The following is a 15,976-nucleotide window of genomic DNA, read 5'->3' as shown; positions in this document are numbered from 1 at the left end:
TGAATATTTAAACACTAAACCAAATATTGATAGCCTACAAACATATTCTGACTTATAATATTGTCATTAACTTGAAAAAATACCTTTTTGCATAGTGATTATATGGGAATATATATTATATTCTTGAAAATAACTACTGATCTAAGTGGAAGGGTAATCAAATAAGTTTAGGTATGTGCAAAACAGATTGGGCTTTGACATGGAATACCAGTTTTAAACGTATTTCAACTTTTAAATACTAAATGTTTTTAAGTACGATTTTCTCTGGCAGTTTAACATCAGACCAAACTATTTCTTGCTCACTCCATTCACAAATTCTCCAGTATAAAACTTCAGTTATTAGCAATTTCAATTATTTCAGGGTAACAGCAAAAGTCCATATGTAATCACTTCAAATTGGGCAAATAATTCAAATCACACCCAATGCCAGTAACTATAAACCTAGCCCACAACTCAACTGGCAGCCACATCTTAACCCTGCATTGTTCCCTGCTTCTCACGAAATTCTATTAGCTCCCACATAGTGTTTGTGTGGAAATGTCCCCCAAAAGAAACTTACAGTTTAAAATGTTTTTTTTCGGTTATGTTTTACTATAGTTTATGGGGACATTATTTGTAATACCTAAGAACTTAGAAATTCGGTAAGTCCCAGATAAATCCTTTGTGGATATTCGGAAACTATGGAAACTGTAGTTTTGTTAAGATTACAATCAAGGCTCAACAAATATGTATTGGCAATAAGCCTAAACCTTTACATTGTTGCAGCTATTTCAAGTAATGATTTGACTTCTGTAATTTATAAGGTTTCGTTCGGATCAATTTTGCTATCCCCATTCCATTTTAGTTATCAAAACAATTCTATTTCTTTTTCCTTTATTTCCTGTGTTGCTACAAAAAAAGGCTTTTAAGATTGGACTTATTTGAAATGCAACAGAGAGAAGACAGAAGAGAAGCATATGCAACTAAAGACAATGCCCCTGGGCAGGGCCTGATGATAAACATGGACCCCGCAACAGGGAAAATAACTTGGAACCCACGCAAGAAGATATTCCTTATGTATTCGTTCAATATTTATTCAAGGGTGAAGCCAAGTGCTCTATGGAGGAAGGGTGGAGCAAGAATCCGGGTGTTGCCCAACTTCTCCTAGTTAATGCACCACAGTCAAAGAATCCACCTCTGGTCCCAACTTACACACACTGCTCAGCAAAAAGTGGTGCGGAGTCAATTAGACTCGCCCTCCTTAAATGTCAATTAGTCAACAAATACGCCTTCACCCGAATGTGCCATCCCTCAGGAGGAGGGAGGTGGATCTCAGCTTCCACCCCAAATAGCAGAGTGTTCCTTCTAACTGCATACAGCATTCTCTATAATTACACACAGCATACAGGTGGGAACTGTTAACGACTGTTATCTTCCTTTCGTTACGATTTCAGTGCTGTTTTGACGCCCCAGTGATGTCTTTAGAGGTTGTTGCATGGCCCAGCCGCCGCATGGGATCTGCGCCCGGAGCCTGCCTTTAAGCCTCTGAGCATCCACAGGGCAGGAGGCGCAGAGGAGACCGGAGCCGCGGGGCCAGGGTCAAGAACTGTCCTGCCTCGCTGGGTAATGCGGTCCAGCCCCGGACCCACGCCCTGGCCTCTCTCCGGGTCCGCCGCAGCCCCGGCCTGTCAGAATTCGGTTCCCACCCACTCCCAGCTAGTGGAGGTCAGTGCGGTCTCTGACTGCCGACCTGCCCAGCGCGGAGTCAGCCGCGGAGACTGCAGCCGCAGCGGGAGGCAGGCTGCCCTGACTGCCGGGAGCGGCTCCACGCAAACTCCTGACGCCTCAGCCAGGCCCCAGAGGCACTGGGCAACCAGGGTGCTCCGCTGCCCGACAGGGGCTGACCAGCGCAGATGCTCGCCCGCCGCCGCCCCCCGCGGACTCCCCACTCCCAGCAGACCCAGTTCTCACCTCTTGGGGCAGCCATGGTTCCCCGACGGCCCCGCGCGGAACTGACGCCCGCCCCCTCCGCGCCCCCGCGCAGGACACCGGGGACCGCCCCTTGTGGTCATAGAGACGAAGCCGCTCGGCCTAGAGCGCCTCGCCGGCCTCCCGGTCGGCCACGCGCTAAAACTGGGCTCAGGAATCCAAGCTACACCCCAAAATGGGGAGAACGCGGATCGAAGGGAGGCCTTCCCGGCCGCGTCCTAGGTGACAGGTGTGTGAAATTCGGTTGGGGAGGTAGATCTGTAAACTGCGGCTCCCCGCCGGCTAAGGAAGTTGAGTGAAGGGAGCGTTGCCGTCTGGGAATCGTAGTCCTCACAAAGGCGTGAGTAGGCGGCAAATAAGGATTTGGGTTTAGCCTTGGGGATTCACTCCTGTCAAAGCTGTTAGAGAAGCTCCCAGAACTCGTAAAGTAACAGAAACTACTTGCGGCAACATTTGTAACTTCCATCTAGCTCATTATCTTCCACTGTTACCTTGTGTTCTAGATAAGTTATAATTTATGCTACATATCGTTCAGAAGTCTTGTGCCTGTTCCATATCGTCAGCATTGTCATCGGTTGTATTTACCCAGCCAGGCATTCTAACTAATGATCTTCGCACAACAAAACGGCCTTTAAAAAATCAGATGTATCGGCCGGGCGTGGTGGCTCACGCCTGTAATCCCAGCACTTTGGGAAGTCGAGGCAGATGGATCACCTAAGGTCAGGAGTTCGAGACCAGCCTGGCCAATATGGCGAAACCCCGTCTTTACTAAAAATACAAAAAATCAGCCGGGCGTGGTGGCGCGCACCGGTAATCCCAGCTACTCAGGAGGCCGAAGCGGGAGAATCACTTGAACCCGGGAGATTGCAGTGAGCCGAGATCGCGCCCCTGCACTCCAGCCTGGGCGACACAGCGAGACTTCATCTCAAAAAAACAAAAAAAAATTAGATGTATCAACAGGCATTTTAACCACTATAATCTCCACTTTCACTAGGGGATGTTAATTAGCTATCATAATTGATATTAGAAATAATTCATTGGTGAAATAAATGATGTTCAAGATATGTGGATTGGTTTAAAATAATATGAAAATACCTCAGCACTTACAGGAATAGGGATGCAAGATTCTGAGCTGCCCAGCAGCCCACACCTTCTGCAGCATGTTCTTTCCCCAAAATTGTCCTTTTAGAGGGTTGGTTATATACCATTGTCTTGTTAAATATACATATAGATATATCTGGTCTGTTAACATTGTTGGAACATTTTGCATGCCTTATTAGCATCATATTAATATTGGGAGGGGCTCCCAGGAGACCAGAGTTGACTTTGTAGAGGCAGACATTTGATTAATCTCATTTTGTAATAGTGTTGGACTTTTCCTCTACCTGGTAGTAAGTGTGCTCACTGGTGCTAATCTTCCCTTACTGTAATTTGATACAGTTTCCACTAGTAGAATTATTCAGTTCTCTACTGTGTATGTACTTATGCATACATTTAAACAGAATATTCATATATGTACGTGAAATTAATTTTAAAAATTAAAAATATTATATCATATAGTCCTTCCTTTGTTTTACAGCTACTGCTTTGTATGGTTTATCTTGTCCCATTTTGGACTATCATTATAGTGTCAGCTTACATCAATTAAGTATAATTTCTAAATGCTCAATTTGTTCCAAAAGGCCCTTGTAAGCCTGCCTCTGTTTTCAAGTCTGCACCAGCTGTTTTTACTTTTTTTTTTTTTTTTGTCTTTTTTTCTTCTTGTAGAGATTGTGGGTGGGGGCGTCTCACTTTGTTGCCCAGGCTAGTTCTCGAACTCTCCACCTAAAACAATCCTCCCACCTCAGCCCCCCAAAGTTCTGGGATTACAGGTGTGAACCACCACACCTGGCCTGCACTAGCTTTTTGAAGCGTTTTAATTTCTGGCAACAAGAGGTTTTGTTTTTTCCTGTCCTAGGTGGTAGAATCAACTAGGAACTATCATTCCTTCTGGTGAGGAAGCGCATTTTACACACACACACATGCACACACACGCACACGCACACACACACACACACACACACAGAGATCTCAATTAAAGTGGTGGGTCAAATGCTGCTGAGCCATTTTTGTGGCATTTCTGGTTCACATAACATCATGCTGTTCAATCCTACTTTTCTTATACATTTTCATTGCCTCAAAAGACTATTATACTTCATTGGCATCAACCTTAACTAGATTTTCATGCCTCTTTGTCCCAACCCAGTTAGCCCAATACCAACAGGACAAACCTGTCAAACTATAGTCTGACAAAGTTGAGCTTACTGATGCCTTCTGATATAAAGTGGGTATTTGTCCCTGCCCAGATCTGATGTTGAATTGTAATCCTCAATGTTGGAGGTGGGGCCTGGTGGGAGCTCTGGATCATGAGGACAGAACCCTCAAGAATGGCTTGGGCCATCGCCTTGGTGATAAGTGAGCTCTTACTCTGAGTTCACAGGTGATCTGGTGTTTTAAAAGTCTCTCTCTCTCTTTCTCTCTCTCTCCTGCTCTGGCCATGTGATGTGCCTGCTCCCACTTCGCCTTCCACCATGAGTAAAAGCTACCTGAGGCCTACCCAGAAGCATATGCCAGCACTGTGTTTCCTGTACAGGCTGCAGAATCATGAGCCAATTAAACCTATTTTCTTATGCATTACTCAGGCTCAGGTATTTCTTTATAGCACTGCAAGAACCACCTAAAACACATTCCAATGAGGGAAACTGAACACCAGAGGTATCTCAGGAAACAAAAAAGATAAATTTATAGAATTTTAGGGAAGGATGGGATTAGGTGAAATTTAAAGGAAGCAGTGTTTGATAAACTCAAAGCAGGACTATATGTATCCAATAGGAACTGTAGAACAGTCTCAGGATCCTGTTTCTTGAAAACTACAAAGTTACCATAGATGTGGAATGTTGTATTCAGGAGCCCCTTAATTGAGGCTGCTTCTTTGTATGAAAATGATGTAGATCCCCCCAAGCAAAAGTAGGGTGTTTCATTCTTACTGATGTAATTTCAAGCAGCAAGTTTTCCTAGAGTATATGATTTTAGAGAATAAAGTTTTTCAGTGAATTAGAAAGCAAACACTCAAAGAAGGGCCTTGCTATTATACTTTATAGTGTCAGCATATACTTAGTTATTTCCCATTAACTTTGCAGCAGGGTTTACCTGGGTTTGTTATCCCAGCTCAATTAATGACCAAGCAGCTATTTACAGTCTTACTCTGAACTAATTTTTACTTTCTCACTCTGAATTATCCTCAGTCTTGGAGGAAAAAAATATTCATTTAATGTCTTTCTTTCATGTGTGCCTAGTTTTCCTTACAACTCTGGTTAGAGAAAGCAGCAGCAATCCTTAACATATGAGATACAAGGCCCTGTGCCTGATAAGATAACCTTACAGTGCTTCAAGCAGCCATTGCTAATGCCACTTGAGTCCCTAATGATTTCTGATTGTCACTAGAAAACTACAGTATTTGCCTCAATCCCCTGCTCTCTTCCATTTCCTGCTCATGTATCAGAGCTACCCTAGTCTCAATGATGTATATAAAAAGAAGCCCAGTACTGTATCCATTGGTAATAAAGTAAAAGTATGAACTTAATTAAATAAAAAGGCTGTGAGGAAGCAAATACCAAAAGGCTTAAGGAGGTTATAATTGAATTCAAATATGGTAGCTATATAATAGATTATTAAATGTGGTAATGTTTAAAGAATAGTAAACAGTTAACCATAAAGAACATATAGATAAGATATAGATACTAAAAGAAAATTATTTCCCTGACAGTTTAAGCATATTTCTTTCATTGTGCTATTAAGCATCCAAAACCTATTTGCTAAGTTATTGTTTTTATTTTATTTATTTTTATTTTTTGAGACAGAGTCTTGCACTGTTGCCTGGGCTGGAGTCTAATGGCACAGTCTTGGCTCACTGCAACCTCCGCCTCCAGGGTTCATGCAGTTCTCCTGCCTCAGCTTCCTGAATAGCTGGGATTACAGGCACACACCACCACACCCAGCTAATTTTTTGTATTTTTAGTAGGGACGGGGTTTCACTATATTGGCCAAACTGGTCTCAAACTCCTGACTTCCTGATCTGCTGCCTCAGCCTCCCAAGTTATTGTTATTTTAAAGCAATTATTTCCTACAGTATAATATGACTAAAAAGCCAATAATTGTCACATTTTATAATTGATAAAAGGATACAGGGAGATAATGTAAAATTCAATGTCTGGACTAGGAATTAAACATGAGTAATAATCATCTGTATCCAGACATTTCATATTTGAGCTTAACTATCCCTTGCCTCTCTTTTCTTTTTTCATTACCGTAATCCCTCTTTCCTTTTTCTGCCAGTCACTGATGGTTTGTACCTATTTCTACCATTTTATGCTTGCTTTGCATCAACGGTATTTCCACTCAAGCCAACTCTATGAAAAGAGAGTTTGACAATTGCCTACTCCACTGATAACTCTAATCCATCATCCTCTTTTGTTATTCACCATTTTTTGAAAGTCATAATGTGCCAAGCATTATTCTAGGCATTAACTGAGGGCTAGAAAACAAAAAGTGCAGAAAAATGGGCAAGGGGGTACAATAGACCTGAAACATTGGAGAATCTCTATTCTCTTAGCTAAGATTGACAAGGCACTTACCAGGTAAGTGCTTTTTATGTGTTAACTTATTTAATCCTTATGACAACCCAATCAATGAATTTGGAACTATTATTATCTCATTTTTATGATACAGAAACTGCAGCAGAGAGGTGTTAAGTGGTACAGCTGGTAAGTAGAAGAGCTAGACTTTTCTTCCATGATCACAGAGCTTACTTTACATCTTTTTTCTATTCTTCTGACTGCTACTCTGTCTTATTTTGTCTTCTCTTCCTCCTCATGTAACCCCTATTCTCATGGGGATGACCTCCCAAATTATCTTTGTGCAGCCCAAATTCCTATCACCTCTGCTTTACTATCCTTGTCATCTCTTAAACTCAAATTTTCTAGTGCTGAACATGTTATCCTTTTTGACCAACCAGCTCCCCTTCTCAGTTATCCTTTATCTCCTAGGGCAGAAAGCCTGAGGTCATACTTTGAATTTTTCTTCCTTTTCCTGAGATATTATATCTTGTCCGCTTAATTTAATCTAGCATTTGCCCCCCAACATCCCCCATCATGCATGCCCCGTTCTTGCAGGAGCTTCCTAGCCATCTCTCCAAAGCGAGTATCCCTCTCCCACAATCGATATTCTACTCAAGAATCTGCCATGATTTTCTAATGTCCTACCACAGGAAGGCAAAATGTTTCTCTGCTTGGCTTTCAAAGTCCTCCAGAAAGTAAACCAACCAACTCTGTTTATTCAACTTTATTTGCCAGTACTTCCTCAAAAATAATCTCCTTTTCCCTCTCTACCATTTTTCTCCCTTTTCTTTTGCAATAACTACTTTATTGCTGAATTCTATTAGCTCCCACCTTGACTATTCAAATAATCACTCAACGAATACCCTGCTTCCAGTTTGCCCTTTCATTCCTTCTTTTTTTAATTCATTCATTTATCCAACAAGATACAAATGCCAGGGGATATCAAGATGACTAATGCATAATTCAAATCTCAAGAAATTCAAATTTAACAGGAGGAATACAGATGCACTACTATCTATACATAAATTTATTTTAAGTGCTATAATAAAAGTAATAATAAAATCCAATGAAAATTCAAAGAAGGAAGCAATCAACTTGCTCACAAGAAATGGGGAAAACTTTCATGGAAAAGATAAAGTCTGATCACACTCTTTGAGGACTGTACCTGTGGACTACATTCCAGGGCAGAGTGTGAAAAGCACAAGTTAAGAGTAGGTGTATAAAAGACCATGACCTATTTGGGCTGGGCGTGGGGGCTCACGCCTGTAATCCCAGCACTTTGGGAGGCCGAGGTGGGCAGATCACTTGAGGTTAGGAGTTCGAGACCAGCCTGGCCAACATGGCAAAACCCCATCTGTACTAAAAATACAAAAATTAGATGGGCGTGGTGGCACATGCTTGTAGTCCCAGCTACTCAGGAGGCTGGGGCATGAGAATCACTTGAACCAGGGAGGCAGAGGTTACAGTGAACCAAGATCACGCCATTGCACTCCAGCCTGGGCAACAGAGCAAGACTCTATCTCAAAAAAATAAAAAAAATAAAGACCATGACCTATTTGAAGAGTTTTGGTTCAATCTGGCTAATGTGTGTCGTGTGTGGAGAGAGTATGGGAAGAGTAGGAGAGGAAACTGGAGGATAAATGGAGATCATATTTTAAAAAGTTTTACATAATACATGAAGGAGGTTTCAGTTCATTCCCTAGGAAGCGGACAAGAGTCTTGGTAACTTTTAAGCAACTGAGGCAAAGGCTGTGGGGAAGAGGAGGCCAGATGACAGGATCAGATTTATGCATGAGAAAACATCCTGATGAACCATATAAAAAAATGGAGAGAGCAGTGACCCAGGCAGTAAGACAAAGTCCTGCTGGGGAGGTGAGAATAGGAAGACATGAATCTCAATGACAATTCAGGTCAAATGAACAGGGCTTGAAGGCTAGTAAAGTGTAGGGGGAGAAAGACAGGAAGTTTTTAACTTATGCTACTGAGTAAGGCAGTGATGCCTTTGAAAATAGAAGAAAATAAAGAGAAAGAAACAAGTTTGGCAGAGAAAGTTATTTTGATCTGTGACCTGCTGAAATGGGGATGACCATCAGACATTAAATTCAGCATATGGTTGGAAATCTTCAGAAGGACAGGGCTTGAATAGATGGTGGAGGTCCAGGGAGAGGATGAGCTTTCCATTGGATGTAGCTCCCTTTATTCTGTTGTACTTACCAGGTGACTGTCTGATATTAGGATTGGGTTTTTAAATTGGATTTGGTATTTTTATTCACTTGGCCATTCTACTTCCAAGCCTTAATTTGATCAGCCCAAATTTCAGGTTACAGCCATTCTTTTCTGTGTTTAGGAATCTTGCAGAATCAAATAAGGGTTAATTGAACAGATAAAATGACATTCCTGAATTTGTAAATTTTAGTATCACCCCACTCCTCCAGGCCCTGCCTTAACAGCCAGCCAATCTATCTTAAACATCATTTGTAAACTACAGGTATGAAAATCACAAAAACTTAGAAGTAGGTTTGTTTGAAGTTTACATGCAGAAAATGGATTTCAAAGCATATTCATAGTATAAATCACATTTAAGTAGCCAGGTGCGGTGGCTCACACCTGTAATCCCAGCACTTTGGGAGGCCAAGGTGGGCAGATCACTTGAGGTCAGGAGTTCAAGACAAGCCTGGCCAACATGGTGAAACCCCATCTCTACTAAAAATACAAAAATTGGCCAGGCGTGGTAGTGCACACCTGTAATCCCAGCTACTTGGGAGGCTGAGGCAGGAGAATCACTTGAACCCAGGAGGCAGAGATTGCAGTGAGCCGAGATCGCGCCACTGCACTCCAGCCTGGGCAACAGAGCAAGACTCCATCTCAAAAACAAATAAACAAAAACATTTAAGCTACACAGAAAGCAAATTATACAAATGCCTTAGTAAAAAGTCACCTGAGCAGAAAAAAATACGCCAAATACAAATGACCTCCTAGCTACTAAAGCAAGATAAACAGCCCTTCCTAGAAGCTTTATTTCCCATGAATTGGTATTAGAAGTATATAAGACAGTAATAAAACCACAGTTATAAAATATAGCTATCAGCAATTCATGGGAGCTTTAAACACAACTGCCTATGCAGTCAGGCAAATAAGGCAAAGCAGTGACGTGGGAGGCCCATAAGGCAGCAGGAACTAGATTAGACAATGGAGGATTGAAAGTGCCTGCCCTATGAATGGGCAAAGCTACTACTTGCAGGAATGCTGGCCAAGTGTTAGCAGATATTCTGATTTCTTCTTTTTTTGAAGGGCCAGAAATACAAATTTTATGTCAAATTTCTACATTTTGAAAAACACCATGTGAGGTGGGCATGGTGGCTTATGCCTATAATCCCATCACTTTGGGAGGCCGAGGCAAAAGGATCTCTTGAGCCCAGGAGTTCCAGACCCGCCAGGGGAATATGGTGAAACTCTGTCTCTACAGAAAATTGTTTTAAAAATTAGTCAGGTGTGGTAACACATGCCTGTGGTCCCAGCTACTCAGGAGGCTAAGGTAGGATTGCTTTAGCCCAGGAGGTCGAGGCTGCAGTGAGCTGTGATTGTACCACTACATTCCAGCCTAGGTGACAGAGCAAAACCCTGTCTCAAAAAAAAAAAAAAAAGAAAGAAAAAAACATCATGTGGACCTTTGCTCCAATTGTTCCAAATTAGTAAGGTTTTGTTACATATCAGTTTAATCCATGTTAACATTTAATAGCTAACAGAGCTGAAAATATTGATTAGGTTTTAAGTTTGCAATGTTTAACATTAAATATGGTTTAGAAATAGACTTCTATTCCAGTAATAATCTTATATTTATATCTAAATGTTATCATAATTTCAATCTTAATGCTGACAAATTTTTCTAACAAATAAAAGATAAATGGACAGTTTTATTTTTCAATTTCAACAGAATGAAAAATGTGTTACAGAAAACAGTTTGATAAAATATGGGAACCCAATAAACAGTCACACAACCAATGAATGTGCCACCCCTACAAAATTAATTTGTATAGATGTTAATATACCTTGAAGTACTTGCTATTGTTCATAATTGAGTAGCATCTATTTTAAAACTTTGTCTGTAATTAGGTTTCATCCACATCTCTAGTTAAGTTCACCTTGACCTCATCGGTGATTTCGCTCTTTCCTCCACGAAGACCAGCCAAGTAAATCTGAGGCCTGGGCACCCCAGTGCTGTCTTCCCTCGTGGACTGGGTGCTAGTGTCCTTTGGAGGGTACACTTGGGAACAATTTTCTCTTCTCAAGTGACTAAGATCAGTTTGTACTGAGTGAGTAACTTTCTGGCGCAAATTAGCCTAAAGAGAAAGAGAATACAGGAATTAACATTTCTCTAAAGAACAAATAACATAAAATATTATCAGATACCAGTTAATATCTGCCTATTTTTGTCTTCAATCCACAAGAAATTAATTCCATAACATAGCATTTTTTCTATAAAACATTGGAAAATCTAGAACATAATAGAAAATTAAATATCCCTTACCAAGACGTAGAAAAATATGTAAAATGTTGAAAATTGACCTCAAAAAACATACAGATTCAAAATTACAGTGAACTCAACCAGTTATTTATTAATATAATCTAATTCCTTCATTATTATACTTTGAGATTCATATAACTTGGATTTTTCCACTAGTTTTCTTTTAACAAAAATATAAGATTTATACAGTATTATCTTTTAAAAATGGACTTCACCCTAGATTTTTAACATAAAAGAGTCTGATGCTTTCCATTTTGTATTTTACAGTATTCTACATTTTGCTTACTCCCTTTATAGATTATTAGTAAACATGAGTTAAACAGATTACTCAGGCTGGGAAGCAAGGAGGAGCTTATAAAAAGAAGAATAAGGTTGCTGCGGTTATAGTAAAAGCCAAGAAAAAACTCAAAAGGCATTATAGCATGTGAGTGAAGAAGGTGACACCTGGAATTAGAGGAAACATTTCAGAGTTTGAGATACTGCAGGTGACTGAGAACCGAAACTACTCCCCAATACCCAGGTTATTGTCCACATTAATATGACTTTACTATTCCATTGTCTTCATTAGCATGATTTTACCATTCCAAGAGACTCTTGCCTAAGCAAATAACTTGATTGCTCATTTCAGTAGTACCTGAGAGATGTGTCAACTCTTCAGTAGTAAGCATCAAAACACAGTTTCAGTCCTAAGAGTCTGCATCCCTTGCCTCAAAAAATCTTCTTGCTATTCCCACCAATGCTGGACTGCTTTTTCATGATCCTTACCCAATCCGATTCAAACCTCCATCCTACCCCCAGTCCACCTCAGTCATTGGAAGACCTGCCTTAGCAAACTTCAAATTCTCAATCAATTCTGTCTTTGCAGTTCCTCTTCTGAGACACTGCCAAAGCACTGTTGAGGTGGTGTCTTCCCTTATGGCTGTAAGCAATAAACTCAGCTTTGTCTTATCCACAGGTTAGGTAGGTGACACTTGGGGAGCTGGCATTCAATATAATACAGTTCTAGGGAATAATAAGGCCCAAGGTGAGAGTCAGAATTAAGTGGAGATTGAGGAATGGGAAGAGAGGGCTCAGTCAGTATGAAGTTCAGACCCCTGAATACCCCATTCTCTTAACATTTCCAGTCCATACCTATGCTGTCACCTCTATCTCTCCTATCCTATCCAGCCATCACTTCCCTCCTCCTCTTTGCCTATTTGTATCTCAAAAGCAACATAAAATATCACCTATGTTAATTTAGTAGAATTTTCATTTCACTTCTGTTACACCACTTACAAGGAGGTACCACTTACAAGGAGGTACTGAAATATTTTTAATGTAACAGTATCACTTGCTAGAACAAAGTAGTGGGATATATATGTTACCCAATAAATCTAATGAACTCAAGTGAGTTTAGTAGATAATAGAAAATAATATGGGGGTTGGGCATTTCATGAACTACAGGAGAGTAACTGATAGGAAGGAATACTAATGGAACAATGATCTGGAAGATAAATGGGGAAACTGATCCTTCCTCATGCCAGGGAACTGAAAAGCTGCCACCAGAGTGAGTAGCAAAGGAAATAATGTGGTCAGTGGGACTGAATATACAAATGGACTGAATATACAAATGGACAAAGGCTAGACCATATATGACAATAGAACTCTTTGACTTGCAACCTGTACATCAACCAGTCAGGGAAGCCAGTCTCAACCTCTATAGCTGTAGCAGTTGACCCAGAATGTTGAAGACTTAGCCAACTTCTCCATTTTTTGGCCCTTTCTGCCCCAACTCAGGACCAACCAGAGAAACCTAGATATGCTCACCAAACCAATCTCATAAAATGCCCTGCTTCTAGTTAGCCTGCTTCCAGCTTTCTCATGTTAACAAACTACAATCAGAGAACATCTGAAGGCTTCCCCCTTTTCTGACTATAAAGCTTTCCCACTCCCCTGCATGCTTTGAGTCTACCAAACACAAGTGACAGTGTCTGACTCCCTTGCTACAGTAAGCTCTAAATAAATAGCCTCGCTTTGTTCTCATTTGGGTAGGCATTGTTTATTTCCACACCTGATTTCAGTTAAAGAGATGGATAAAATATACTAAAAAGGGGCTACAGACATAAAAGATTTTATTTTTTCCATACTATAAATATTTGTTGTTTAAAATGACAAGATACCATAAAGAGGGGATGGTGGGGGGAATTTCACTGAGTTGGACAGGGATGAGAGTTTCAAAGACAGGCTTTAAGGGTAGGTATCTATATTGTAATTAAGGTGACTGAGAATCAGAAGGATGAGAGTGCCCAGGGTCTGGAGATAATATGTTGTTGAGGGGAAAATATCTATGCTTTAATAGAAAAGGTCCAAAAAACAAACAAAAAAGAGAATGGTATACCTTAAGTGATTAAAGGAAGTTGGGAGTGCTTTAAATACTAGCACCAAGTTTTAAAACTGATGATAGACAGATAGATATATAGATATTATCATTGTTCTATATATGCTTAAGATTAGAAGACAATCTTATAATGTAAACCTAGCAAGTTATAAATTATATTTTTGTTAGCAAAGAACTCTGTATAAAACTCATTATTTTATATAAATAATTTAATTTACCAACTCTATGAGTAACAATAGATTAAAATTCCCCAACATATAAATAATTCTAGAAAGTATTGTTACAAACCAATTTTATAGCTTTTCTTCTTAATTCCCATTCATTCCACTCATATGATCTCACAATCGTTGGTGGCAGTATGTGTGTATCCGTCTGTGTGCTACTTTCACATTTTGTAATTGGTTTTATATAATGTTTGTCAGCATCTCTCATCTAAAGAAGTGGAGTTTTGTAGTTAGTGCTTGTAAAAAATAAACCTTATTTACTGATAACTAAAATATTTAGCTAAAACTGACAAAACACTTAAAAAACAATAATTTTTGGACATGGAATATACTTGTAAATACCAGTAAAGAAAATAAACACATAATTAATGAGCTGAATATAATTGTTTTTCTGGGAATTATGGCTTCGTGATTTTGTTAATGTAGGGGGTGTTTTTTTTAACTTTTATTTTAGATTCAAGGGGGCACATGTGCAGGTTTGTTACAAGGGTATATTGCACAATGCTGAGATTCGAGGCAGGATTGAACCCATCACCCAGGTAGTGACCACAGTACCCACTAGTTCATTTTTCAGCCTATGCCCCCCTCCCACTCTTTCCACTGTTGCAGTCTCCAGTGTCTACTGGTCCCATCTTTATGTCCATGTGTACCCAATTTTTAGCTCCCACTTATAAATGATAACATGCAGTGTTTGGTTTTCTGTAGAACATGTATTTTGGAAGGAGAAAACATCCCTCATTCCCAAGTCAAATATCCCTCCCCACTTTGCACAACTGATAACATGAGTAAATACCTGTTGAAAATGGATAGAAATTGAAAATAGCTTTATTAGGTAAAAATCACATCTATTTGAACTATCAAAACCTCTTTAAGACATATGTTGAACTCAAGCTATGCATACATAGCAGGTTATTATCCAAGGTTTTTGCTTTGTTTTTAGTTGAATATACTGATTTTCTTTTGGGGAACCCAATATTAAGAATTCACTAATTCCAGGCTAAACAAGACATGATGGTGCTGGACATGACATTGTTGACGTTGTTGGAGGGAATGGTAGAGGTTTAAGGTACTTAGGTCACAGTAAAAAGGAGGGAGAAGATATTCTTTCCAAACAACAGATAATCACTGAGTGTCTAACATTTGATATAATTTCTGACTATAAAATTATCTTATGATATATTTAGGTAGATTTTAAAAATGCTAAAAAGATAGTTAATAATACTGTACCATACAAGTAAATGGCAAGTAAATTAGACAGTAAGGACTACATGAAAAAGACAGAGATAAAACTCATTTCTGCAGATATTAAAGGTCACTGAAGAACAGATGGGAATTAAATATCCAGAAAGACAGGAAAAAACAAGACCAGGTGTATAGGAAAAAATTATGCTTTAGTGGAAAACAAGGCATTATCCACATACAACATACCTTTCCAGTCGTCTGATTCTAGCCTTTCACTGTCCTTGGGGTATCTTACAACTCTGTAAGTTATAAATGAGTGATAGCAAGACCAAATAATTTCTGTCTGTAGACATGCACAGTATATCCTGTCTGTAGAAGTTCAACTGACTTCCCTTTCCCCATGTGGAAAAATCAGCATTGCCTCCATTTACACATTCATTTGAATATTCCTGATCTATAAATGTGTCTGTTCTTAGGGTTCTCTTTTGAACTGGTTATAACATCTACCTGGTCCCCTCATTGATTAATGAATAGATTACTCTTAACACATGTTCACTTTTATATCTGCTTATCTGCATGACAATAATTTTACCCATTTCTGAAAACTATCTTTTAACAAATAGAAGACTAGAGCATATAGAACAAGTTTTTTAAAACCAGTATATAACTCACAATTTTTCTGACAGAGAGGTCATGGAGGGAATTAGTAGAAATAGAAGGATAAAAAGACATGTATGCCTCGAACACCAGTCCCCAAAATTTGGATTTCATCTTACAGACAAAAAACGGAAGAGTTTTGAATTCAGAGTAAAATGAATGGCATTTTCTAATTTGCAGAAAAATTATTAAAATTTTCTATTGTAAATTTTCCCCTCATAATTTTTCAAAGTAGTTGGCTCCTGCAATCATTTGTTCTAAATTAGAATTTTGTATAACATCTAATTAAGCAAAAAATTACATGTATTAAACTTAAGATAGCAACATTTATAATACTCATCAAATTGAATTATCAGCTCCAGGAACTCTACAATTTGAACAAATTTGA

General features: G+C 39.3%; 2 protein-coding genes across 10 annotated transcripts in view; both read right to left on the bottom strand.

Moving 5' to 3' along the window:
* The window catches only part of SLC35A1 (solute carrier family 35 member A1), a 48,244-nt gene extending 37,482 nt beyond the window's left edge, over positions 1-10,762 (bottom strand). The window contains exon 1 of one of the 4 annotated variants that reach the window (XR_010157735.1): positions 1,951-2,228. Coding sequence is in view for 2 of the 4 variants with exons in the window: in XM_054686827.2 (XP_054542802.1) it covers positions 1,951-2,051 (101 nt within the window). In the remaining 2 variants the exon portion in view is untranslated. Of the gene's footprint in view, positions 1-1,950; positions 2,303-10,672 lie in introns of those variants that run through there. The other 3 variants (XM_063812536.1, XM_001154966.6, XM_054686827.2) reach the window with 3 other exon arrangements.
* Positions 10,518-15,976, bottom strand: part of CFAP206 (cilia and flagella associated protein 206) — a 91,067-nt gene continuing 85,608 nt past the window's right edge. For 3 of the 6 annotated variants that reach the window (XM_024357327.3, XM_001154333.7, XM_016955986.3), the window contains 2 exons: positions 13,814-13,957; positions 10,518-10,963 (listed from right to left, as the gene is read on the bottom strand). In XM_024357327.3, coding sequence (XP_024213095.2) covers positions 10,733-10,963; positions 13,814-13,957 — 375 coding nt within the window. In that variant the 3' untranslated portion in view covers positions 10,518-10,732. The remainder of the gene's footprint in view (positions 10,964-13,813; positions 13,958-15,976) is intronic. The other 3 variants (XM_063812523.1, XM_054686821.1, XM_054686823.2) reach the window with 1 other exon arrangement.

This window comes from Pan troglodytes, chromosome 5 (genome assembly GCF_028858775.2).
Source record: "Pan troglodytes isolate AG18354 chromosome 5, NHGRI_mPanTro3-v2.0_pri, whole genome shotgun sequence".
Classification (NCBI taxonomy): domain Eukaryota; kingdom Metazoa; phylum Chordata; class Mammalia; order Primates; family Hominidae; genus Pan; species Pan troglodytes.
Note: the sequence above shows the minus strand (reverse complement) of the source record. Positions and strands in the feature narration are given on the sequence as shown.